Source organism: Apteryx rowi, unplaced genomic scaffold (genome assembly GCF_003343035.1).
Source record: "Apteryx rowi isolate R43461 unplaced genomic scaffold, aptRow1 scaffold_194, whole genome shotgun sequence".
Lineage (NCBI taxonomy): Eukaryota > Metazoa > Chordata > Aves > Apterygiformes > Apterygidae > Apteryx > Apteryx rowi.
In genome coordinates, this window is record NW_020448241.1 from 1,495,338 (window position 1) to 1,522,464 (window position 27,127).

General features: G+C 36.1%; 1 protein-coding gene across 6 annotated transcripts; it reads left to right on the plus strand.

Annotated features, from left to right (window-relative positions):
• The first annotated feature begins 854 nt into the window (after positions 1-854).
• Positions 855-27,127, plus strand: BCLAF3 (BCLAF1 and THRAP3 family member 3). 6 transcript variants are annotated; one of them, XM_026062849.1, is made up of 11 exons: positions 855-928; positions 2,848-3,426; positions 3,770-4,435; positions 6,745-6,923; positions 7,434-7,548; positions 7,756-7,819; positions 8,672-8,790; positions 10,695-10,809; positions 16,129-16,224; positions 20,178-20,333; positions 21,945-27,127. In XM_026062849.1, the coding sequence occupies exons 1-11, from the start codon at positions 888-890 to the stop codon at positions 21,972-21,974; spliced, it is 2,160 nt and encodes a 719-aa protein (XP_025918634.1). In that variant the 5' UTR covers positions 855-887; the 3' UTR covers positions 21,975-27,127. The 6 variants fall into 6 exon arrangements, with proteins under 6 accessions (XP_025918634.1, XP_025918636.1, XP_025918635.1 ...); XM_026062851.1 differs by lacking the exon at positions 20,178-20,333; XM_026062850.1 differs by lacking the exon at positions 16,129-16,224.

Below are 27,127 nucleotides of genomic sequence, written 5' to 3' on the forward strand. Positions count from 1 at the left end.
GAAGGGATGTCCCAAACTACTCTCAGGCTTCAAGAATTGTCCATAACATGGGCTTTTATAACACTGTAATTGTTTCATTGGTTATTTTCAGTGCTCTTCCTAATCCTGCATTTGTTCATATAATCTTATGTTCATTTTCCCATGGCTGAAATTGTCATTTTTAGCTGGTAGAATGAAAGTAATGTACTAGAAATTTTAAAAAAGCAGTGCTTTTTGCGATATTGCCTCTCTTGTCTATTTAAATGCATGCAGGGGTAGTAGGTTATTAACAAGTGAATTATAGAAGCGAGATCTTTTGTATACTGTTTTATATGGATGAAATGTGATGTTAGAAAAGTTAACACTTGATGGAGCAGTAACAGATTACAGGAAGTCTGTAACCATTTAAAAACATCAAGGCATATTACAAACTTAAGTGCAGTACATATGGGTAACTGGATGCTAAAACCTTTTTCTTTGTAAGTTTGATTATTGTGCTGGGTGCCTCTTCYCTTTATCATTTGTGGCATCCAGTATGTGCTAATAATTATGGTATAACTTTCTCAGTTGCAGTTTCTTTGTGAGGTTCTTAACATTAAAAAAAGCGTGAACAGACAGCATTATAAAATGTGGAGAGAAAGAAGTGAGCAATAACCAAATGCTCTAAGTTGATTATAAAGAAAATAAACTGTGTTCTCAGATCACCAGTTAGGAAAGAAAGTTACTTGCCTTAAAATGAGAATTAGAGTTGAAAATAAAGCTTACTCTGGCCTCAAACCTGGAGCATCTGATACTACACTTGTTAAAAATAACTGCCCATATTGCCAGTTGTAGTGCAATTCTGTTATTAGACTAGTAATTCATATTGTTCTTACAGCTTCAAGAAACTCAAAAACACGTAAAAAAAGATGACGAGATCTAGATCAAGATCACCGCGATGGAAACAAAGGTAAACGTTTATCTGTAACTCTGTTTCTATTCTGAAGTGTAGCTCTATGTAGGGGTTTATAACAAAGATCTAAAACTCTTAAGAAAAAGAAAGCCAAAAGAAGTCAAAATCACAATGTGAAAGTGTATTTTACAAAATTATAATTTGTTTTCCAAATGGAACAACTTCTGCTGAACAATTTTTTTCTAACTCAAAACAAATTTTTTTATTACTTCTGGCTAGAGATGTTAAGATTTTGCTCTCCACCAAGAACCATGTACAAATTGCTTATTTTGGGACTTGGAACTACATTAAGCACCAAACTCTCAGACAGTAGTTAGTTACTTTTACTCAGACACCACTTAATATCTTTAGGCACTGCTGTTTTGTGTCTTGTTCTAGAGGGAGAGCTCAAAGATCTCAGGCTTCTTGAGCCTTTGGGGCTGACCTCAAAATCAATTTTTAGCACAGTTAGATATGCCTTGCAGCATAAGGTGAAAAAAAGATGGGAATCACAGTGTCCTTACTTTTGGAAACTAGCCTAGTAGCATGTCTTATTGATGCCACAAGAATCATCATGCAGTTAGTTACCTGCCTAATTTTTAGGACTTGCAGTGCAAATTTTAGGTGTTGAACTAAGAGGTTGGAATATAATTTTAACACTTCAAGAGCTATCAGTGTAATACAAAATTTTACTTTTTGCTGGGTTGGAGTTGCTTTTTTAGACAGACTAACGATTAAGTGGTGATGACCCAGACCAAAGGAGTTTGGATAACCTAGAAAAATGTTCTTAGAGAAATCCCACCTACTTGCCTCTAGACTGATAACTGGGAATTTGGTCTTTGTGAATGAAGGGCTGGGAGGAACGTTCGATCACTCGTTAAAATGTTAGTCTTAACCAAAGCATTCAAAGAAATACCAGAACAGCAGCATAGGTGCTATGCTGTTTTGAGATTGAACTCGGTTTGCAGAAACAAAGAGCTATGCCAAATTGTACGTTTGCATTGTGTGCACAAAGGAAGTGACTTGAATTTTTTCATCTTTTATTTTTCAGTTTCTGTATTAAAAAGTGTATTGAGAGTTTACAGTGAATATGTGAATACAAGCAGAGCTGCTTTGGTCTCTGAAATTACCTTATGGTTCTTGCTAGTGGCTAATCCTACTTTTATTTAAATAGAGTTCAGCCAAAAGAGTTTTAGCAACTTACTTTGCGTTTTGACTTGCAGTTACAAMAATGAAAGCTGAGAAGGCTGCAAATGAGTTGATCTTAGCAATTGAATTTTTAATAGCAAAAGCAGCAATAATAATGTATGTACACATACATGTACGTACAGGTGTGCGCACTTACACAAAAAGAACGAAAATATCTCTTTCTCAAACTCTTTTCTGCAGAAGAAGCCTACCTATGTGACACTTTGCTCTTTCTAAAATGGGATATTCTATAATTCTTTAGATCAGCAATTTTTCTTGGCATGGTTTCCTAGTCCTGCAAAGGCTTGTTTCCTTTTTGTTATTTTTATTTCTCTGTATGCTTTTTCCTTCCCCATTTTTCTCTTGGCACAGACAAATATAGGGAATGCTTGAGAAGTGTGAAAGAGTGCGTAACAGTTGTTTTCAATGTAGTAGAAACCTCATATATATGACATTATTTTTAGTTTGAAGTGAAAAATGCAGTGAGAGGAAAAATGACTGACTTACCAATATTTTGAGTGAGTGTTTTTCCTATGAAAACTTTTAACAGGATGAAAGTAAGTTTGTTACTCTAGCTAGACAAATGACCTTTTAAATATCTTGGCTTGTATTAACTTTTTTTTTACTAGTTGGTTAATACTGTGTGCTGTACGAAATTATGCTTTTGTACTGTGAACAGATGTTCTCATTAAGAGTATGATTCAGTTTTCTGGGGCTGCTTAAAGTGAACTGTATCTTTTTTGTCTCAGGTCCTTATCTCCAGCATTTAGGAGTCCAGAACACCATAGACAAAGGCATGCTCATATTAATTATGACTGTGAATATAAAAGCTTTCGTAAGGACCCAAAGAAGTCTATGCCTTGGAGAACAGAAGATGAAAAGTATGGACAAAGCAATTCTAGATTTGCACCTCATGGAAATAACCACCAGAGAATTTATGAACGTAGGTCACCTTCACCAAACCTGAAAAGAATTCTCTTGGAAGATACTTACAGTCATAAGCTCTACAGAACACATTCATCAGAAAGAACTGAAAGCAATAGGAGATACCAGTTACCACCAAAATACTCAGAAATACCATATAAAGAACATGACCGACCATTTTACCAGCACAAAATGGAAGAAAGATATATGTCTGAGCACTATAAAGTCACTGGAAATGAAAAAGGAATGAAACTTTTTCATAGACCATTAGGGGCTTCCTGTAAACTTGAAAGAAAATGGCATGAAGATGACTTGAGGCACCAGAGGTTACATGAGGAGAAGTATGGTCAGTCACCCAGAAGAGTGTCTGATGAATTTACGGCAAGGAGCTCTTTACAGAAGAGGTATAGGAATAAAATAATTAAAACCTGGGTATTGTGGTGTAAAGCCTCAAGTGAAAGTCTGTTTTCATTATAGTTGAAGATATCCACCTTGAAACACGTTTGCCACTTTGTAGTTTAATTATGGGCGACTGGTAGTAGTGAAGTATTTGTCTTTTAAGTAAATCATATTGATGGCTAGAGTATGAAAGGATAATATTTCCCTCTTAAGAGCCCCTGCACATCTGTACCTTGGCGTGAGGGATTATGGGTTAACTTGCCACGCATTCTGCTGTCCAACATTCTGCACATATAAGTTCTCACTTTCTTCTCTAGTGCAAGTGTAAATTGCTTTATGTCAACACAGGTATCCTGAAGATCACGATTACAGAGAATATGGGCACACGTCTAAAAGGGCTAAAGAAATGGAGAGGTATGACGGTGGAGAAATAGCAAGAAATTCCAAGTGGAAGCAAGAACGTTCTTTTGTACCCTACAAAGAAAAGGAGGAGCAAAGAAATCTGGGTGCCCAGTCTCACCGATCGGCCGAAAGGGAGTACTCGGAGGGGTCTGTCACAAAGATAGCCTACGAATATAGTCACAAACGACGCAGGCATCCAGATGGGGAGAAGTCTTTTTCAGATGATAGAGCTCAGAAGTATGGAAAGCAGGAAGACCAGAAATACAATTCTTCTAAGGGTGCCCGGGATAGCAAAGAGTTAGATTACTTTAGCGGTGGAAGAGCGAGACAGACTGAAGAAGGGCACGTTGAAGTACCTGTTAAATATAGTTCAAAGAAGGGCTGCAATGCATGCGTTAACTCTTGCAAAACGGATTTTGATCTGAGATCCTTTAATAACAAGCAGAAGGAAAGAGTAAGGAAAGAAGGGGAAATCAGGAAAAAAGTAGATTCCTCCAATAGCCAGCATGATTCAAGTCATACAGTTTCAGATGTGAAAATGTCAGATGTCAACTGTAGGAGGGAACGTCTTACAATCAAAGTGGATATGAAGAAAATGGTGACCAAGTACAGGTATTGTTTTCGCCTCACCTGTTCTTTCTTCCTGTCTGTTTACAGTCTGTGAATATTGGAGAAACCAAAGTTTCTTAAAGAGGTAATAAGGACAAAGCAAGGTTGTAACTTTTTATTTTATTTTATTTAAAATGTTAACTTGCCCAGGCTAGAAATTTACAGCCTATTTCTACGGAAAAAGCAATCTAGTTTACTTCATAGGGATGTAGTAGAAATTTGGGGGGGGGGGGGGGGACAGATATGCCTGACATAAACCCATGTTTAAAAGCTGCTTAAGATGAGTAAATATTATTACTTGCATTTTTTTAATTCAAAAGCAGAAAAGTGTAGTTCTGTGCTTTCTTCTGGAATATGCTGGCATTTTTTTTAACTGAGTCCTTTATTTCTTTTGAAAACCAGAGCCTTTAAGTTGCATAAATTTCAGGCATACATTCAGATATTCAAGATATCAAGTTCAATAAAGCTGTCAAAAATTAGAACCCATGAGCTATCTTACTTATTGTTGTAACAAAGTTGCAATCTGTTTTTAGGCGTCAGAACTGAAAAGCAGTAGAGTAGATATCCATCTTCTGTGTAATACTTGATTGCCTTTAGCATTCCCCAAGCTAGCTGAATTGCGCAAAAAAAAGAAGTGTTAACATTATGAAACTCTAGATGACAGATACCTGGTAGAGGCAAAGCTGTGTGGATTGCATAGATTTGTGCAGGGTTTCTTGGTTTGTTGCCTTGCTGTTGCAGACAAGAATGTCATGTAATGGCAGTAATCCCTTTTAGAAGCTGAGAGGCTTTCGTTTTAAAGGTTTTTTGCCTCTTGTCCCAAATACAACACGTGCACTGAAGTTTTATCCCTCTTCAATATTTCAAAAATGTGCACTAAAATGGAGTGCTATAAAGACTAGACCAACTACTGTCTGCACATAGGGGGCTAATATGCAAGGGTGAGGAAAGGGAAGAGGAGTAATGGCCTCCAGGGCTAGGACAATCATTTATCTTCCTGAAAGATAATATAAGAAAAATAACTTAATTCTTGTTGTTTTTTGTTGTAAGCACATGGGAGAAGTCCTGTACGTAGTAGTCTCTTGCTCATTTGGAGAGTCATGCACAATGGAGGTGGTTATTATTCGCAGACTGAAGAAACTGCTGTATTGATTACAGCTTGCTTCATGTTTAGCAGTTTTTTTCCACAGCCAAAAGTGAAGAACATCTTGATTTTTAAAAAATAAAAACATGAATTTCCTAGAAGCTAGTGGTTGGGAGTATTCATGCTGCCTGCTTCAGGCATTTAACTAACATGTGACTTGAAATACCTCAGCTGAGAAGAATATGTTCTTTATAAACCTGGAGAGAAGGTAGATAATTCAAAGCATCTACAATAAATGCCTAAACTGAGATTGTTCGAATTCCCTCTTGAGTTCATTTATTTCCAGTTTACCAGGGGCAAGCGGGTGACTTCTGGGACCTGCTAGAGGCTGTTTCTGTCGTACAATTTGTCTGATATGTCTTCTAATCTTCAGATACAGCATGAGCAGGTTCATAATCGCTTTCCAGAAAGCCTACTAAATAGAGCCTCTGTCCTAAAAATTTTCTTGTGGAACATTTGAGTCCTGGACTCAACTTTCCAAATGACAAGCATTTTTATTGCAATGAGAACAGCAGAATCAGCTTATTTTAAAGTGTTAGCATCCTTATCAAAATAACTTTTTAAAACGAAGTGCAACCCTTTTGGGAGTACACTTGTATAAAATGAATAAAACATGACAAAAAGATGCAAAATACATATTCTTAAGTTTGCACACTGCCACTGGTCATTCTGAAGGAGAGCTGTTTCACTATACTTGAAATTGTGGTTTGGTTTTCAAAGATACCATAAGATATTAAGATCTCTGACTTGTTCTTGAGAAGTGCCTGGTAGTTCTTTATAAACATAAAGAAATAAACATAATTATCTTCCAGAATTACACTAAGAAAATATTTTAAATCAGTATCTTGATTTTTCTGTTTTATTTGGTAATCTAGATGAATTAAGTTTAAAATTTACAAATTTTGTATTGCATAATTCCCTAAAACAAGGATTTCTGAGAGCTCAGTCATATCTAGCTGTATGTTATTCTTGCTTTCCTTCCTTACATTGTCACCAATATTTCTTGCCTGAAATCCTTTAATTAAAGGAACAAATTGAGATTTCAGTTTCATCGCGTTTATTCCTAAAATGAACTTTTTAATTTACTGTTTTATTCTACTTAGTCTATTTGAAGCTTTCAAATATACTGAATTCTATTAAAGTGCATATCTACAAATTTTTATTCTAGGGCTGCTTCTAGTCATACTACAGAGAGACAGATGTCACATGATCTGGTTGCTATTGGCAGGAAAAATGAAAGTTTTCATCCAGTGTTTGAGCACATGGAATCTGTAACACAAAATGTTGAAAACAATCCATCAAGAGAATTTACTCAGGAAATAATCACAATTATCCATCAAGTTAAAGGTGGCTATAATATTTTGGGTATATGTATTTGTGTGTGTTTATATATTTATAATTATTGAAAAGAAATATAGTGAATTAGATATGCTGTCCTTGTAAACCTCAGGTGTTTGTCTTTGGCTTCATTTGTGTTGTATTTGCTTTGCTTTAGTTACAATTAATTGATAATATATAGTTCCTTTATTTTTTCAGATTAGTTTAGACTGCTGTATAATATTCAGTGTTGAACTTTGTTAGCTATGGATTACAGTAGCTTGAGTATTACCATAACAGAGCTGATAAATAGTTACCTTTCTGTTCAACTTAATTTTATTTGATAAGAAAGATGTCTAAGTTGGACTGGCCTAAACTTTCATTTCTGAATGTTAAACTGCAAATGGAAATACTTTGAAATTTAATCTCAGAAGTTGTGTTGAGATATCCTTAACAGTAAATCTTTTAAAAGATATGATTTCCAACTATACAGTTCAAATACTAAAAATAAACATTCTTGTATTTAATATCTCTTCACAGCAAATTATTTTACATCTTCTGACATAACTTTACATGAACGGTTCTCAAAAATTCAGGATAAACCAGTTGCAAATATAAATGAAGTTAAAATACGTTTGGATCCAGAAATTCACAGGTAATTGATATGCTTTTGCCTTTATTTCTGTTAAAGTAGTTACGAATCTTCAGTAGGCTTTATACAATAGAGCTGAACACGAGTACCTGGAATGTTGTTTCTCTGATGGGAAATAGTCTGTAAAGAATTCTGTAGTTGGTTAACAATAATGGTCTTGCTATTTATAGTGATGATGCATGTTTTTATGTAATATGTTTGTTGTTTCAGGAGGATTGATATGTCTCTAGCAGAACTTCAGAACAAACGAACTGCGCCATCTGAATCTCCACAGGTATCTTACTGTTTGTCTAAAAAGTTAATAAATGATTAGGTTGAAATAATATGGTCGCAAGTAACAAATCTTTTTCTTTTGCTGTCGGTGAGCCATTTTTACATGCTTTGAAGACCATCAGTAATTTTGCCTATTTTTAGAGAAGTGCACGTGCTTTTGGTATACTTACAGATGTAATCTGAATGGCACAAGTGTACCGTGCTCACTGATCGGTACCATACAGATGTGTTCTAGAGTAGCTGGAATGTGTTAAGGGGTTATTCCTGCTGCTTGAAACCCTATTTGTTTTAAAATAGTACAAATACTAAGCAGATGACTGTTGACATATGGCTCTGACTCTCCATCTGAAGTTAGAAAAAGCTTTAATGTCTTCTGTATCCTAGTGTTAGATTGAGTGAACATCCAGATGGAAGATCAGAATTTTATCCCATGGTTTTGTCTGAGGGCATGGGATTCTCTCTCTTCCCCTTTCAGGCTATGCTTCCTGTAACTGTTAGTGTTATCTGTTTTTTTTTTCTATAGTACATGTATGTGGAGATGCAAATTAATTAAGGACAGTAGACTTCTTACTACTGGGATCTGTGTGACTATTTTTGCCTCGGTAACTCCATGCTGAAATGTACTGTGCTGTTCCAGTGCTCTGTTCACTATTGTTTGGAAATATGTGACAAGGTAGAAGGAGGGGGTGATTGTTTGGGTTGATATACATCTGTCTTAATGCAGGTAGTTGAACTCCTTTATCTGGGTTATGCAGGACATGATTCCTGAAAAACAGAATTAAGTCAACTGGATTACTTAATATTGTTCAGTTATTATTGAACCAACCTGATGTCAACCCTTCCTTTTGACTAGAACATTATGAGAGTTCTAGAAGATCCAAATGATCTACGGCATGATATAGAAAGGAGAAGAAAAGAGAGATTGCAGAATGAAGACGAGAGGGTATTTCATGTAGATGGTGTAACTCCAAGGTAATTAGCCAGTACCAATTTTGTTTGCCCAAGCCTGTGGTTCTCTTATGTGTTCATTTTATTTTTTGAGACTTTCCCACAGTTGCATTCAAATATGCTCTTGATTCTTTTCAGTAGATTTTGTCCCTGTAAGTTTGACTTGGATTGAAATTCTACTGATGTAAATTGCAAACACTCCTGCAACTTGTTCTGTAATGGAGTGTTACCTTGAAAGAGATTAAACTGCATTGGGGGGAAAAAAAAAGAAACACAAATTCAAGGTGTAGCCCTGAATGGGAAGGAGGGAAGAAATTAATTTAAAGAGACTTAACTGTTTTTAAATTCCCCCCTTTTTTTTAATGGCATATAACATTCTCTTGGTATGTTGTAGTTTTGTAAAAGCATTCTAGAATAAATGTGTCATGCTGTCCTGGTTGTCTGTAATGTCATGTGGAGTGCTAGCAAAAAATTGGAGTTCTGATTTGAGAGTATTTTATGGAGGGAAAATTAGAGTTTTTGGAATAGCTTATTACTTTTATGAGTTCCTCCAAGATGTTTGGCCCAGAGACATTTGCTATCCTGAGTCATCATGTTTCATTTTTGATACCGCAGGGTTGTCTGGTTGCACAGAGAGGACTTGGCTTATTTGTATGAAAAGAAATGTTAGGTGAAAAATTGTCCAAGTAAATGATTCCACATGATAGTTTTGATTTGAGGATATTTCTTAAAATTGAACAGACAGCATCATATTAAGTGGAGTCTATAATGACAGATTGTGGCAATACACACGTACAAAGGGAAGGTGACTAGTGGAAGTGGAGGCAGGGTTGAGAGTTGTAGAAGAAACAGATTTCCTGTATTTGAGTTTGACACCTTTCACCTTTATGTTTAAACAAAGACAAAAGAAAAATTTCTTGGCCTATTGCATATGTACCTAGTGCTGCTCTTAATGAGTATTTGGCCTGATAATATGGGAATTATCTCCCAGATAATTTCCCACCTCCCCACACACACGCAGTTGGTCTGCTGACCCTCTACATATGCTGCTTATAGAGGGAAACTCAGGTTTTTCTAGCAAGTGTGGCTGTTCTGGTGCTAGACATGAGAGGGGGTACAGTGTCAAAGCTGGTGTGCATCATAATGTGGGCTGAGGGCAGTGATGGTATGGATGATGGGTACAATTTTCCCTAGATCTAGGTTTTTTCCTTGATCCAGTATGAGATACTGGCATTGCCTAATCAGCTAGACCAGTGTGTCTTGATTTCTGTCATATTAATTTATTTATGTCTATGGAAACTGTTTCTGTTTCCAAAACCATGGATTTTTGACTTCTTGTAATTACTTTTTATTTTTCATGGTAAATGTTCTCTTTAGAGGTTGATGGACACATCTGTATTAGCAGTGTGCTTGGCAGGGGGGGAAAGGCCAGAGCACCTGGCTTATGGAGGATGAAACTGGAGCATATAACTACCATCTAGCTATTTATCTGCAGCTTGTGTCTGATTTGGAAATTCATAAAATGGAAAATTCTATACAATTATAAAGATAGTAGTAGTGCAAAGCAGTGTTTGAAATGCTTTTGCATTTCAACCAGCAGAGGGCAGCGACAACCAACCGTGTAGACATAGCTGGGAGAACCAGGGAAGCTTGATTTGGATAGTGAGGATTTCAAGAAGGCAAATCTCCATTTATTCATAATGGCATAACAAAATACGGATTACTATGTAATTCTGGGTGATTTGGGATTCTGTTTAGTCAGAAGACGAGTAATTTGTCAGCAAACATCCTGGATTAATATCACTTGAAAACCATCACTTGCACTTTTAAGGGGTGAATATGGTCATTTTAAACATAGTTTTTTTGATACATTATGGGTTTAGATTTTAATTGTTTTTTCTCTTTGTCCTTTTCCTGTTTCTGATCAGGAACCAGCAAAGCTGCAGTGTTTCAAAATTACGAAACTCCCATATTGATGGCTTCCAAAAGCCTATGAGGTTCATTAAACMACCTTTCAGGAAATTTATTGGGAGACCTCACCTGGTAAGCCTAAATATGAAGTAGCAACTTCAGCATTTGTTTTCCTTACATCCATAACTATATTCATAATGCAGATTGTGCTGCATTACCTAGGCTGATGTGAATTTACAGACCTGCCGTCTCTTGTCCTTCTAAGTTTCAAGATGCGGCTTTATTATCTTCAGACTCATTTGTTCAAGTGTCAACACTAAAAGTGACTGCTCATAATTTAACAGCTCTAGTGCAACAGTACTTGCTCGGACATCTGTTGCAGCACAGATTAATTCATGTCAGCTGAAAGCATTTTTATGATCAAATGCTAGTTCAACAAAAGTATTAGTTCTTTTGTTTTTTTGAATGCCTGTGTACTGTTCCAAAACAACATTGCTAGTGTTCTTATAACCTAGCAGGGAGATGGCCAGTGATTTGTTGTTTCCAAAAGCTAGGTTAGGTTGGTGATGTTGGATGTATTTATACAGAAATCAAAGGACTTCTTCAGAGAGTAAGGAAATAAGATGGTCAGTTTTAGATTGAATAGCTGGAACAGGTAAAACTAACTTTGGGTTTTTAATGACCTGCTGAATGAATTAAGGGGCTTTATGAAATAAGAACTCGTATTGCATGTAGCTTTATAAAAGAAATTTGCACTGCATATCACATTTCTTCCACTTAATAAAATTCTGCCTAAACCATAGATTAGAGAACCTTGTTACTGAGCTGCTAATCTGAGGTAATATGGAATAGCTTGGGGAAAAGGAAATGGGAATACAATACTGCAGTCTAGTTGCCAGCAGTTGGAAAGGAAGGTCTGCATCTTGTTTTGTGTAGGTGGCGTTGTTACTAATATGGAGTGTTTCTCTGTATTATGAGAAAAAGGTTCTGGAAAGCTCTTGTTTTAAAACAAATAGAAGTAAAGGACAGATCACAGAAATAAATCAGAAATGCCTGAAACTATATCCCTAAGGATGGAATATTGTACAATGAATTAGCTCATTCTGTGTTTCATACTGAGTTTATCAAAACTAGTTTGGACAGTTACTCTTTCTTAGGCTGTCTTTCTGTGATTTACTTTGATACTGAAATGGGAAAGACAGTTACATTGGGTTCACTAGCAATAAAACTGTCCCTATTGGAAACTTCCTTTTAAATAAATGCAGTCTTATTTCCAAGTGTTTCTGCTGCTTTAACTTGGGCAACTGGAGAGACCAGAAAAGTTTTAATGAAATGTGTACAGTATAAAAATTCCTATAACCTGTGTTTTCTGGTGCCTCCAAAATAAAGAGGAGACTAATGTAAATAGTGGTTCCTCATGTGTTGTAATCAGTACCCTGCTGACAGAGTTCAGAAGACCATGAAACTCCTGAGGTCCAGCAAAAGTAGCTTTTATTTTATTTATTCAAAGTTCTGAGCAATCACTGAAATGTAGCTGCCTTGCAGACGTAATAGTGCATCTTTCAGTGTAAAACAATGCAGCACAACAGCTTTTAAAAGTGAAAAAGTATTATTTATTCAAGCCTTCTAAAGAAGGGATGACTTTTCATAGTCAGCCATGCACAAATCAGTGTGTAGGTAAGTGGGAAGTTAAAATGCTTGCTTTGGCCATCCACGTGTGTCAGTAAAAACAGAATTAATCAATGCTAGCCAACTGTCTTAGGGGCCTTACATTTTGCAAAAGCCTCTGTAGTCACTAATTACCAGCTTTTAATTGCATCTTCTCTTCTGGTTTTGTTCTTTGCCTTTGCTTTCGATTCTTATTCTGCTCTTTTGGTCTCTTTTCTGGTTTGTCTAGTATGTCTAATGCTTCATATGTAAAATAATGTAGAAAGAGGGCAATCTTGTCCTGGGCAGAGAAGATCACTAATGTAGCTAACACTTGTATCTGAGGCAGTTCAGCTAATTAAGCTGAAGAAGCTGGCTGCGATGGTGTGGCACTTCTTGGGATGTGTAGACACGCTATGGGAGAGTGTGTGGTGCTCAAAATAGCCTTTCCTGAAGTGGTTCCTTGTGTGGCTGGGCAGTACATGGTCCCCTGCTGGGTAGGGAGCTATTGCAGAAGAGATCTTATCCTGAGGGGCAGTAGTACAAGCTTGATCTCTGCACATATAAGCTTCTAGCATTGCTTTACTATTTGTTGTGGGAGTGAGAAGTGGAGTGGTTTCCAAGTAGCCAACTGTAACTTCAGCTATGTGTATAAGAGTAATTTCAGTGTTGGGTAGATTTTTTTGTAATAAATTCGGAGCTGCGTGACTGTATCCATAGCTGCTTTGTTTGGAAATGTGATACTAATGGAGTTGAAAGCAGCTTTAAAAAAACAAGTGAATGAAGACAAAGCCCACACATACCTGTTTTCTGCAAGAGGATAAATGTTTGAATCTTGTGATTCAGAGAATCTTATATCGGAACAGTTTAGGTGTGAACATTGCTGTGGACGCTGAAAAGTGTAAGGATGGTGACTAAAGGGTAGTGTTCAGAGAACAGTGCGCTGGATTTAAGAAACAGTTTGGGTCACCACAACATTGATGCTGGGCCACATCTTGCTAAATAGCAAACATTCGGAAATGAAGAATTAATGGAGCACATGTGTTGAAAGATTGAGGAAGGGATTGAAACACAAACAAGAGCTGAGATAATAGGATAAGGAAGTAACTTTCTGTTGTTTTGCTCAGTTTTAAACAGTTATTTGGGTAAGAATTGTCAGTTGATTCTGCAGTCCAAGAACTCTCAAGCCCAGAGCTCTCCACTTCCTGTGGGAAGTTCTATGCTTCAGATGAGATGTAGCTATAGCACATAGCATCAGGAAAATCTTAAAGGTGTGAGAAAACACATGAAAAAGTATGTAGTAGACATCTTTTACCGCTTGTGTTTAGTAGTGTTCCACCTGTAATTTTTAAAACCAAACCCCAGGAAATCCACAGCAAGTACTCTTACCTTAAGCACTGCTCATGTTTGCTCTYGTTTACAGGTAAATATTGAGAGAAAAGAACATATCAGAGGGCCAGGTTTCAAAGGGCAAGCATAACAGTACCATGACTCAAGATACAGCTTCAAAAATGTTTAAAATTTTTGACAGAAATAACACTCTAGCACCTTTAAAAATTTCAAATCCTGTGTAATAATTTATGTATTAGATAAATATTTCTGTTTACTTTTTGGTCTTCATTAGTAAAATTTCATTGTGGCATGCTCTTCTGTTTTTTATCACCGTTGCTTGAGGAGGCATGTATTATCAGCCTGAGTAAAAAACAGATGCTTAAAAAGTCTGATCAGCAGATCATACCTGATGTTAAGATGGTGCCTGATGCAAAAACTGATAATGTGCTGATCCAGGATGCATATTAGAATGTCCTTACAGTGGCTAAAATAGTTGTTAAAATGAGGGGGGTCCATACTTCTCTAAGGTAGGCTTTATTTATTTCCCAAAGGCTTATTATTACCACTACTATAAAGGGGGATCTTTCTGAATGGTTTCTCATTGGGTTTTGCTGAATTCTCAGCTTTAAAGGATGAGTGTACTCTTAACAGTGAATTTCTAGGTTTAATTATGTATTGTATGGAGAAAGTTAAACTGGTTTCTTTGAGTATCTTCATATTCTTATGATAAGAAGGAAGCTGGGAAGTTTCTGGCATGCTCTTCTCTGTGTCTCCTTTTCCATATCTTTTTCTAAGGAAAGCCATCTTGACTACCTTAGTCTCACTTCATGAACTCTTTCATCCTCCTTTTTTGTTCTCTGCTGAGTCCCCTCTTGTCAAGGCATTTTCAAAAGCTAAATAAATTGTTGGTTGACTTGCAGGCAATATATTCTTCTCAAGACTGCTAGTTTAAATTTCATTTATAAGTTAACTTGGGTCATAACACTTTTCTGTAGCACTGGTAGTCCCCACCTACCCCCACCCTCTCCGAATTAGTAAGTGTTAGAAACCATCTTGAGGTTCTCTGCTTTTTCTGAAGAGAGTGAAACACAAACATTCCCCCAAGCAGCCTATGTGGGAAAGGTTCAATTTAAACCAAAATGTCTTCAAATCTGAAGACATTAGAGTAGGATTATTGCTGTGTCTTTTTTCAAGTGATTGAGATCTTTTTCAACAGCAATACTCTTTTCCTTTTATTCTAATTAAACGGAACATGTCCTGAAATGTTTCTGCTGTTGTAATGACATGGTATTTTGTTAGAGAACAGAAGTTCCATAAGCTGCGAAGTCTGCGTTTGCAGTTGTTGGGTGTTAGTATATATGAAATATTGCATAGAGAGTTCTCTTCTTAGGCTCTTTTCAAAATTCATTTGAAGCTCTCAATTACTATTGAGAAAACAGATTCCAAGAATATGGAACTTTTTTTTTGATTATTCAAGAATGCTTCTAAATGGAACATGAAAAATAATTGGATTTGATTGCTAAGAGTTCATTGGCAATTCAGCTCTCTGTAGTAGATGACTTTAGTGTAGTTAGTATATGGCAGTATGTAATGCCTCTGTAAATGTTTATAATTATATGCTATATATAATATGAGAAGTGGAAAAGAATATGATAATTTTGAAGCTGTATGTGTTAAAATATACATCAGCTGAAGGGAGCTGTCATGGGAAAAGTTGAAAAAGGGGGAGAATACATAGGTAGAGCAATGGCTGCAGGGAGTGCTCTATTTTATGCAACCGTGGCTGTTTGACTGCAGCTGTTCAGTGTGCCAACATTAAACAATTTTGATACCACTTATCTGTGCCACCTGTTTCTGAAATGATGTATGTTTCTGTGGCAGGCAAGTCTTTTTCAAAGTACTTATCCTGTAATACAAGGAGAGTTAAAAGTAGGATCTTCTAAGGACTAATGTAATGTGGTTCATGATATTATGCATTTGCTGTCTGGTTGCTGAAGTGGTTTATATAGTAATAATGCATGCATCTGCTCAAAAGTACACCAACCTATGATGACTGTATACTAAGCAGGAGTCTCCAGTACTAAGTGTGTTGCTCTTGCTCCTGACTGAAGGGATGACTGCTGTAGCAGTCTAATTACTATACTTGCTGCATGCAATTTGCAGCATCTGTTCTGGGGGAGACAGGGGCGGAGAACCTTAGTCCAAGAGATCTGAGCAGGTAACAGCCCAAGAGGATGATATTCTAGTATGATGGTTTGTGCCGTCTTTGGCTTCTGCGGCATCTGCCATCACTTCAGCCAGCTTGAACCCCGGACCATGTGCTGCTGGTATTTTGGTGCCTTTAAACCCTGCCAGGGTTGCTATGAGATGCAAAGAATTGCAATGTGAGTTAGTGTAACCTGAAAATCTATCTGTTTTAAATAGTTCAGCAATAGCAAGCTAATAACTGCTGTTTTTCCCCTCCCCCCCTAGAATTCTTACTATTCTTCAAAAGCAAATGATATTTTCCCTCACAGACGAATTAGAGGACATCTTGAAAATACAGGACCCATTAGGAGACACTTTAAGGTACAGATCAACTTTTATCAGATGTATATGTTATATAAACTTGTGATTTGATCATGTTGATTTTGGCAGCAGGAGACACTTTAAACTGTCTTAAATGCCATGAAAAATAGTGGCATCAAAGCTGAATTGTTCCCAATGAAGTGATGGGAGGCTTAGCTTTTCATAGGTAAGAGGGCTGGCAGTGGATTGAGCTGAACTGTCCAGTATTGCATCCATACAGATGAAAGAAAGGAGTTCATTGTAAAGTTGTGAATGAGAATTGTAGAAAGTGGAGGATGACTAGAAAGCCAATGTATCAAAATAAGCTGGGTAGCATTCTTTCCTTCACCAAACATATACGGAAGCCTAAATTATTGCCCAAGATTAGGTGAAGTAAACTGTATTCCTTTCAGAATTGTATTGCATTTTATTTGTATTTTCATACAGGGATTTCTGGGGATCTAATCTCTTCTCATAAATACCTCACATCTTGCTATCTATGCATTTTTTCATATAAATCTGAATTTTGTAAAGTTTTATTTTCAGGGCCTCAAGATGCTAAAGAGATGGTGGGCAAATGTGCTTCTTCCTGGAGTAATGTAGCACCTTTCTAATGCCTTTTAACTGTAAAATGTATCATAGGGTCAGCAAAACCAAAGAAAACTCCCTTCTCCTGCTGACATTGGCATGCTGTGCCTGGGTCCAATTAGATCTGTTTGTAACAGAAAGGTATTAATCAAATCTAGGACATCTTTTTTTTATTACTTAATTACCCTTACTCATTATTTAACTGGTTGGATCATTGCATTAGGGTATAGAGTATTCTTTCCCATTTTATGACATTTTTTCATGAACCATCATAAATAATTTTTAATCCATTATAAAATGTTTCAGTGAAACCCCTGAATAATATTTTTTTTCTTTGATTTGGTATATTTTTACAGGTCTGTTTTTCAGGAGTAAAGTAACATGTAGAGTAGATAGCAATCTTTCCTGTTTTGTAGATAGTGAAGTAAAGCTTCTTCTTTTTTTTATGGGATAAGTTAGGTAACTGGCATTTTGAATGAATTTGAACAGACTGTTTTCCCCCTCAGACTAAACATAAGAAAACCATGAGATAAAGAGACTTTTGGGCTCTCCCAGAATGGGAGGTATGCTTTGCCGGTCAATCTGCTGGATAGCTAAGCTAACACCATCAAAAGAGGGCTAATTTTATGGTGCTGTTTAAAAAAAAAAAAAAAAAAAAATCCAAGTGAAGTTAGCAAGTTTAAAATGTTTTTACATGTTAAAGTTATCACTATGTCAGGCTGACCTCATGGCCTCTTATCAGTATCCCCTCTGTATCGTCAGCCTGTAGGGTAGGGGATGGATGGCTCTCTAGCACTGCTTGCTGTATCTGCCATGGGGGACTCTTGCCAGTTAATGTAACTTAAAGAAAATGGAAGACTGGCTTCATTTACATCAGCCCAGAGTTCTGCTGGAGTTAGTGGAAGCATGAAAATGCATACTTGAGTTGGCATCTCATGTATGTGTGAAACCTGAATATTGCTGTGTCCCATGGTGCTTTAATACTTGTAGGTAAAATAGCATACGCACTAATGTTGCAGTTTACTTATGTGTAAAGCACATTTATTATTGCTGTGGAAACAGTAGTGCTGACCTGACTTAATTTCATCAGCTTTTTTTCCACCTGCATAACATAGAGGGTTTTTCCTGCCTATGCTGTTGCTGAAACCTGTTTAGGAAGATTATTTGACTATTTGCTATACTTGAAAGATTTTTGTGGTTGATTTGAAAAACAACAACAACAAAAAACCTTCTTCCTGATATATAAAATGAGGGAGTTCTAACTTAATAAGCAAAAAAAGGGAGGTTGTTTAGAGTATTTTTAAATCATGTGGTCTTGTGGTATATTAACCTTTTTGCAAAAACTAAGATATTTTAGAGCAGCAGTTCTATGAAAGAACTGGAGAAATCTTATAAAATTTAAAAGGCCTCTTTTGTAATGACATCTCACAATGAATCACTAAGGTAACCTTTAATTCTAAACTTCATTCACTGTTTTTATGCAGTTTAGGGTATTAGTAGAGCATATTTGCTCGTAGATCTATTTCAGAACCTGAGGCAATTGGTTCATAGGCATTCTTATTCACAGTATTTGTAAGATAGGATCTTATGCAATGTAAAACCAGATGTCACTTAAGCATAAACTGTTTCATGCTTTAACTTCATTTTGCTCTAAACTATGTGAAAACATCATTAACTTTCAGTCTAATCTGTGTATGAGTGCAGTGCCTACATACCAAATGTCTAATCTGCTAACTTTATCTACAGTTGACTCTGTTCGGTGTTAATAATACCTCTTTTATTTCCCCCTGCCTTGCTTATGGAACATGTAGATGTTTGAGCAGAAAGTTAAAAGCTATGCGTAATCTTCCTTTCAATATCTTGTAACTTTTTCCCCTTTCTTAGTCTGCTCCTTTACTACTTGTTGCTATACAAACGCAGTGACGGAGCACTAAGGCCTCCTTTCTAGCCACCTGTGTCAGGGCAGAGAACCACAGCAGCTATGAAAGGAATGGGAACTTCTAATCTTAACTGTGTTCAGGGGCTTAATATAGCATTAAAAATGTCCTTCCATTTTCCCTATGGTAGGCATATATCTACTTAAGGAATTTACCTGTGCTTAATTGCATTGTGCCAGGACTCTGATACTTTACTGAAGAGAAGATAGCGCTTGGTAGCCTTCTGCAAATGTCCTCTGCCTAGAAGCACTGTAAGAGTCACCCTGGGGACTGATGGGGTCACCTTCTCAGTTATGTCCTACATTGTAGATGGGTGAAGCCATTTGTGAAATAGCAAAAACTCAGCATTTGCATAAAGGAGCCTCTGTCCTTTACGGTTTTTCCTTAGCTACTCATGAGCCACGCAGTGGAAAAACTGGTACCAAATTTATTGCAACTTCAGAGCATGTGATTTTCTTGAAGTGATCCTTACTTTGTCAAAAGGAGACTGATTTTTGCTGAAATAACTGGGCATTTCTCAAGAAAGGTTATTTCTGTGGTATGTTTTGTTCTCTCCTGCCCTTTAAAGCTATTTATAAAAGATGACAAGAATTTTATGTGGTCAAGATGCTTCCTGTCTGTCTTTTATTTGAAAGCCATTTGAACTTTTCTATTTAAAGGGTGAGTGTATACAAGTAGTGCTTTCTGTCAGGACCAAGTTTAAAAACTTAAAACTGCAGTATTGGAAAACTATGAGAAATGATGATAAACTAGGTTTTCCTTACTTTTTAAAAACTTTTAATCACTTATTGTGCTGGAGGTCTGAGTGCTTATGAGTAAACCTTTTTATAATTTTAATTGCTGTTACCAGTGTTGATCCTGCTATATTGTTGGTTCTGTGCATTTATAATGCCCTTCACCCACAAGTTTTTTTATCTCCATGGCCTTCGCTCCTGGTTCCACATTAGGTTAGTTTACAGTAACAGTAGTCTGGAGGTGATGAAACCATAGAGCAATGAATGTATGTTCAATCCTTAAAACCATAGAAAAGATTGGTATACTGACTTCTATTTAATATAATTTTTTTAATATTCAAGATGTGTGCCCACTGTGGGCCTGGCATCACTGAAGTTATTAGCAATAGTGAGGTGTTGTCTTAAACTGTCTCTGTTTTCCTGTTATAGTTAGTACATGTACTGTAAAACCTCTTAACATCTTTAATTTTTCTATGAGGAAGAAAATTTTGGTTGTTTTGTACAGTAAGTACAATACTGCAGTTTGATCCACAAGCTATGTAGTGGTCTGAGGAACATTAAATTGGAAATAATAGAAGGAACTCTACACTTACAAATGAAGAATACTGTTGTTCAGTGCTGTAAGTTTTGTGTATGTATATAACTGTAAACAAACTTCTGAGTTTTGCTGCCCTCATTTTGTGCATTTTTCTCCTCCCTTCCCCCACCCCTACAGAGCAACTTTACAGATGGCTGTTTGCAAACCCATTATAAATCAGGCTTAGTACAGAAGGGTTTATATATTCAGGCTAAGTACCAGCGATTACGTTCTGTTGGTGTAAGGGGATTTACCACTAATAAATTCAGAGATGGATTTTTGAGGAAAGAAAAGGTGAGTTGGCTTAATTTATTTTTCACTAAGCCCTTGTATAAAATGTGAATATTCAAATGATCCACTTCAGTTTCTAAATCACATGGAATAACTTGGATGGGATTCTTTGGAATACTGGATCTTTGCACTTTACGAGCAAATTTGATTCTGCACTCATTTCCTCCCTGTTTATCCCTTGAAAACTTACTGAGAGAAAATTTGGATAGCTGAACATCAGAGGTGGGCTCTGAGAATATGCAGTGCCTCTGTTTCAGTAATCTCTTCTGGAGCTCGGTTGATCTGATATCCCATTGAGAAGGGGAAGCTGGCCCTCTGTGTTTAAAAATGTTGTATCCTCTTAGGTTATGCTTTAAGTTAGGTGAAGGCTATTAGTGCCTTTTTCTTTTTTTGAAAACATTTGAGAACTAAGTTTATATATTTCTCTTCTGTATGTTATATTAAGTTCATCACATGCTTTAAATTACACACTAGAATGCTCTTCTGAATAAAGCATCCTGCAATACAAAATGTCTGTGTAAAATGGTTTATGATAAGCTCAAGCTGAAATAATTAGGCACATCTGTGTTGTAATATCTTTTGGATGGCAGTGTGTGAGACTGATAATGTTGGAGAACTACAGAAGAACTTCTGACCCATATAAAATTTTACAGCTTTTGTGAGGATCAGTAGTTACAACATTCTGAATCTTTTACTAGAACTGATCACAGTATGATCAAAGTATGTGTAGTTCCTCTTGACATCAGGGAATTGGATTAGATGGCTTACAAAGCCCCTTCCAGTCCTCTGTTCCTGTGCAAGGTCTTGTTATTTTTGTAACTCTGTGTCCTTAAGGCATCTGTAGTTAGAGTTCTGCTATTAGGGCACCGAAGCACAGGCTCCAAGAACAGTTTTCCAAAAATTCTAGTTTCCAGTCAGTGTGTGTGTGGTTTTTTTTTTTTAAATCCTTTTACATTTGGGCGGACATGCTAAGGTGGAACTGAAATTAGGGGAAAACAGATGCAGAAGGATTTTTCCAAAACTTACGAAGCTGTAAAAGAAGCATAGAACCACTGCAATTTTGTGATAGTGATTTTCCCTGAATTTCCGATACTGTTTTATAATTGGATGATAAAGTTCTTGTCTAGAATTTATTAAAGTAATGTTAATAAAATCTGGCTACTGGAGATTATGGTTTGAATTACAGAAAAGCATAATAAGATCTGAATATTGATTTTTATGACCTGTGAAGAAACTGAATACCATTGAGTTAAAGTAAAATAGTTCTTGAAGGACAAGTGTGACATACTCACTTTCCTAACTGCATACTGCTTGCTGGTTGGCTAATTTTTTAAAAACAAAACTGTTAAGATTTCAGCATTTCCCTTTTTTGCCTATCTGTGTAGTAATCAAACTTGTCAGGACACCATGATGATGTATTTCACCCTTTTAAAATGACTATGCGTATGCATCCTTTAAGGTACAGTCTTTACAGTTGTGCTATTTCATTCTATAATTGTACAGCACTAGTCTTGTAGTTAAGTACTGTATTATTATAGTAGGTATTATATGAAAGCTGGGAGTTTTTCTTCCACTTTTACAGCTTGACGTAACAATTGTTTTTCCTCTCTGTAGGGACACTTAAATATTGCAACAGAAACCTGAACTGAGCTGTGATCCTGAAGCTGAAACATCCAACACAGCAAAGAGCATCTGTTCATTTTTGACAACTTTGTCAAGAATTAAAATAGGATGAATGAACTAACAGTGTAACTTTCTTGATAAAAATAACTTTATTTTTCAGTAGTGGAATGCTGCAGAACTTTTTTACAGTTTTAATAATTGCTTTTAAATTCCAGTATTCGATTGAAACATTGTAGTATGTACCTTTAGTTCCTTTTTGCGTACCAGTCTCAAGCAAAGAAATCACTGAAGGGAGTCTTATTTATTGAATACTTTTTCTCTGAGCATGATGTTACAGATGGAACTTGAGTTGTTATATGCAGAGGTTTATATGTTGAAAGTTTATTGCTTATGTAATAAAAAAAAGGGGAAAAAAAAAGTGCCTGAATTGTTTGGTAATAGCACATTAGCTCAGGATTTTCCAAGTAATGACCTTTTAGGTTGTGCAATAGATTTTACACCTCTGTTCAGTCATTTCTGTAAAACAGTATTTTGTATTACTTCATTTTAGTTTAATATTAAACTTGTTTTTTTGATGTGTATATATACATTTGTAAATTGTTAGAACATTGAGACAATTTTCAGCATTTGATTAAAATATATGGTAATGGGCAGGTATGTAATGTACTCTAGCAGTAGTTTCTAACTGCACTGAAAGCATGCTTGGGTTTGTTAGAGGATTAGTTGGTCTGTATTCAAAACTATTCTGTCTCATTACACTTTTTGGTGTATGACATTCTTGACCAAGCCACGTGTTCTCTAATCTTTTTGCCACTTTATTTCATGGATTCTGAAGGTGGAGCCTGAAGTATTTAAATACAAGAAAAAACAAAAACACAGGTTTTTATAAGCATGACTTCTAACAAAGCTGTTTATAATTGACACTGCTTTAAATGCAGATAGCTTGTAATTTTTTGTTTAAAATCCCAGTAAATCTCTGAAGTTTACTGTACCACAATATTGTTATGCTGTATGCAAAACTCAAATATGTCGGCCTATTTGATCGGCTATAAACAATATTGTGTTTATTTCCTATTTATAGCTTTTGCCTTAATATCTAGTATATGGTAGGGTTGTGTGTATGTATTAAAAATTTGTTCAGACTTTTTATTCCAGGTAAATTAAAGATACATAATACGTAGTTTCCAGAGAAGATGTTCTCATTTGTTTCAAGAAAAAAGTTGTTCACCATATCCACAACATATGCGGTTTAATGCATCTTTGTCATTTCCAAGACAGTGTTAGCCATATAGAATGCAAGTTAGTTCCTATTATGAATAACAGATCAGAATCCTAATACTGGCTAGAGGTATGTTCAGAGAAAAAAGAAAAGGAACTCTGTTTTGGGGTAGAGAGTTAGGATGTCATTTTTACATACTTTTAAAATGTTTTTTACACAATACCTTCAGTAAAGAGACTATTTATTGAAAGTCTGTAAGTATGGCTCAGCATGCTTTAACAGTGTCACAATCTTCAGTTCATGGGGTGAACTTAATGTTCGTAGGAAATAAGTAGGCAGATGTGCCACATCTGATGCAGTGATTCAACAGTGAGACCAGATGGTTTAAGTTTCTAAAACCCAAGTTTTTGGTTTAAATAACAGAATTTTTAATAACTTTTTCAGTTACTTTTTTGACAAGCATACAGAAAATGGGAAGCTGAAGGAAAGGAATTCCCTGGCCAAATAGAAGCAGCTAACTTTTTGTAGATAAGAAATATTTTACATACTATGCTGTCAGTGATGATGATTAAATCAGCTGGTGTAGATTAACTTGGGAGATGGAAGTAAGGAACTAAAACAGCTAAATTGGAAGGCTAGGTGAGTCAACACAAAGCAAATTTGGAGCAACCCACTGGCAGGGGAGTGCTGCAATGTTTCCCTGCAGATTGGGGCCAGGTTTAACCTCAAGCCAACAAGGTATTCGCACTGCTCCTGAGTGTGATGAAGCACTGTAAAACACATAGGAAGTGAAAAGTATATGAAGTAGGATGAACGACTGAAGCTACATTGTCTTACTCAACGGGATATTACTGTTTCTGTAAACTTCCTGCAGCATTCTTGTAAAAGCCTGGAAGAGAATTCGTTGTTGAGCAAATGGGGGAAAAAGTGGATACATGAAGAAACTTCTGACACAACAGTTTTGGTAACATTTGGAAGTAACACTGGCACAGTCAGAATTAACTTAATGCTTCCCATTTATGAAATCTGGGTTTAGAAATGTGAATGACTCCTGACTGATTTTGTGCTTTGCTACTTCTACCTGTGTATTTATAGGTATCTAACTTTTATTTCTACAACTGAGAGCAGCATATTACAAACAGAAGGTATTTTTGGTATATTCACTGATTTCCCCTCACCCATCCCCAGTCCCAAGATGAGTGTCATATGATGAAACGTAGTCACTGATACTTCAGTGACTTTAGCATTTATTTAAGGTGATACCATTTGCTGAAACCACATTTTTTATTGATGACTTTGCTTCACTAATTCAGGATTCTGCCATGACAAAACTTTCTACCTTATAAAAATCATACAGAAATTGAATTTTGTAATTGTTAGGTGTTACAGGCAACCTAACTATTTACGGGGTATTGTTATCTAGTGTGAGACTTTGGCTTGAGTGCTATGTAGGTATATCTTTCTGGATTAGATACTGTTGCATCTATGTGCTCATACACAGATAATCAGCTCTTTCCTTTCAACACCGAAAAGTAGCACCTGTTGTGCTGGTACAGAATGTTTGGTTGAGAATAATATATCGAAGTCACTGAGTTGTCAAGGCATAGATGAGATGAGAAAATTAGTCTTAAGTATAAGAAAGGTCAGTTTAACTTGAACAATTTGGTGCCTTTCTGTATTGCGACTGCATTGTAGAAAACACCCTCTGGAAAAAAAACTTTAACATTCTGAATGTCGTATTGTTTCTATTGGAAGCATGGATAGAGAACAGTTGTTAAAATAACCACCTTAAATATGTGAATAGTCCTCAGCCTCAGAAGGAAAATAGCATCTCTTATTGGTAAAGCCTGTCACGACATTTGCATTGGAAGTGCAAGTTAAGAATGTGATTGTCTAAAAGCTGGTTAATTTTCTGTTTCATACTTTTATAAATGTACTTTCTTTTGATTGACTTGAAATGACTGCTAAATGTTCTTTGTCATATTCTCAATTGTTCTCATGTGAAATTGTTTTTTATTGCAAAATGCAATGGTTTAATATGATGAGAGACCTCCTCCTTGTAATTGTCTAAGATAGTAAGTTATTGTGGCATTAGCATTTACATTGCTGAGCAGTTTAATTTCTATATTGGTTGGTTAGAATCCTCATTTTGTAAATCTAAACTTTAATGATTGAATTCACAAAGTTAACAAAATTGTGGGGCTAGTAAGAAGCAACACATTGTGAGCTATATACAAGTCTGCCTTCACTTCTAATAATGATTTGCAAAACTTAAATCACCTTACCTGATAGATTTAGTTATGTCCAGGTCTCAAGATATGACATCTATCCTAACTCAGGTAACTGGCAGAGGGTGGGAGTAAATTCAGCTGATAGCCAGCTGTGATAATATTTTATTTGCTGTCTTCTCTCCCAGGGCCTGAAGATGAAATGCTGAGTTTTCTTTGTACAAACTTAGTTGCTAAAAAGGATCAGTATTACATTTTTGTGGTATTACAAAAGGCAGAGTTTTCACAATTGGCTTTTTATTCATTGGAAAGTCATTTTTTGCCATGTCTTGGATGGTGAGAGTTGCTTGGAGAAGATGATTAAAAATTATAGCAAAGATTAAGCTATAGGGACTTGATTTTTGAGTTTTCACCTTAGACTGCAATTAGAGTGAGATCTTGAACTCTTTTGCTTTCTGAAGGAACTTTTCCCATACTCAGTAGAAATGTTTTTGCCTTTCTTTAAGCATCTGAACCACCATCTGCAGAGTTCTCTATGGGAGAACACTCTAAAAGAAAGACTTCAGACTTGCACCCCAAAGAATCTGCAAAAACTGGATGTTTCTGCACATATGTGGCCCTTGATGGACTTCATTCCATTGCTGCAGGATTTGAAGATACGAGGTTCTTCAGCCTCTTTACAGAGAGGGGAGAAAAATAACAAATATGAAAGCCATTTCAAGAGCTTAGAAAGCCTACTTAAAACATGTAATTCCTTGGCAAACTTTAAGGACAGTGATGAAAGTCTGTGTTCTGTTTCATGTTTGGTAAGCATAAATTTTCAATGTTAAATCTGAGAAAAACACTGTTGTAACACCTGCTCCTGGCCTGGTGTTTTTTTTCTTGGAGGTTTTCTGAGTAGTTATTTAGCCATGTGATTTATCTTTGCTGCCTTCCACTTCAATAGGACTTTCTTCTGTTCCCTGTTCTTTGCTCTGAATTTTGTCAAAGTTGTCTAAATCTCATGTTGTCTTTTTAATATTTCATTTTCTGTAAATAATGTAGTAGATGGCTTTTTATTGTGTGACTGGCTTCTCTTATGTTTTTATCCTTCAGGGAAGGAGGCAGGGTGGAAACAGTTGTTGTTTGAGTACACTCTTCATGGAATAAAAAAAAGCTTAATTGTTTTGCTTTTAAGAATAGCAGGGCTTTTTTCCCCCCAGTTGAATGGGTATGTGGCCTAATGTCCATTTCTAAAGAGTACATTAAAGTTGAGCTTACTTTATACTAGTTTCCCCCACCATAAGGACCATCTAAGTGTGTTTATGTACACATGGACACACTACGATCAGAAGCCTTTAATGTGATTTTTTTTTTTTCTCTGTGTGGATAAGAAAAAACGCGTTTAAACTATGGAAGATGGAGTTGAAATGCAAGAGGATTTTAAGTCTGTAGCCTTCTGATTCCTCAAAAATGCTTTTTAAAATGTTATTCCGTATCTAAAAGTCTCATGTTCCTAAGTATATATTAAGATTTAGGTATGCTTATATGTATGTTTAACATAGTTTCTATAAAATTGATGTAAATCTTCTTTCTACAGACAATAAATGTTTTAGCATTTTTTTATCTATATTTTTAAATACCTTCAGTGATTGGTTCAGTACCTTGTTATTAATTTGGGGGTTCAGAATATTTTGCTCATTCTGTGTAGCCATTGAAATGTTCATATATACACCTTGTTTCTAGAA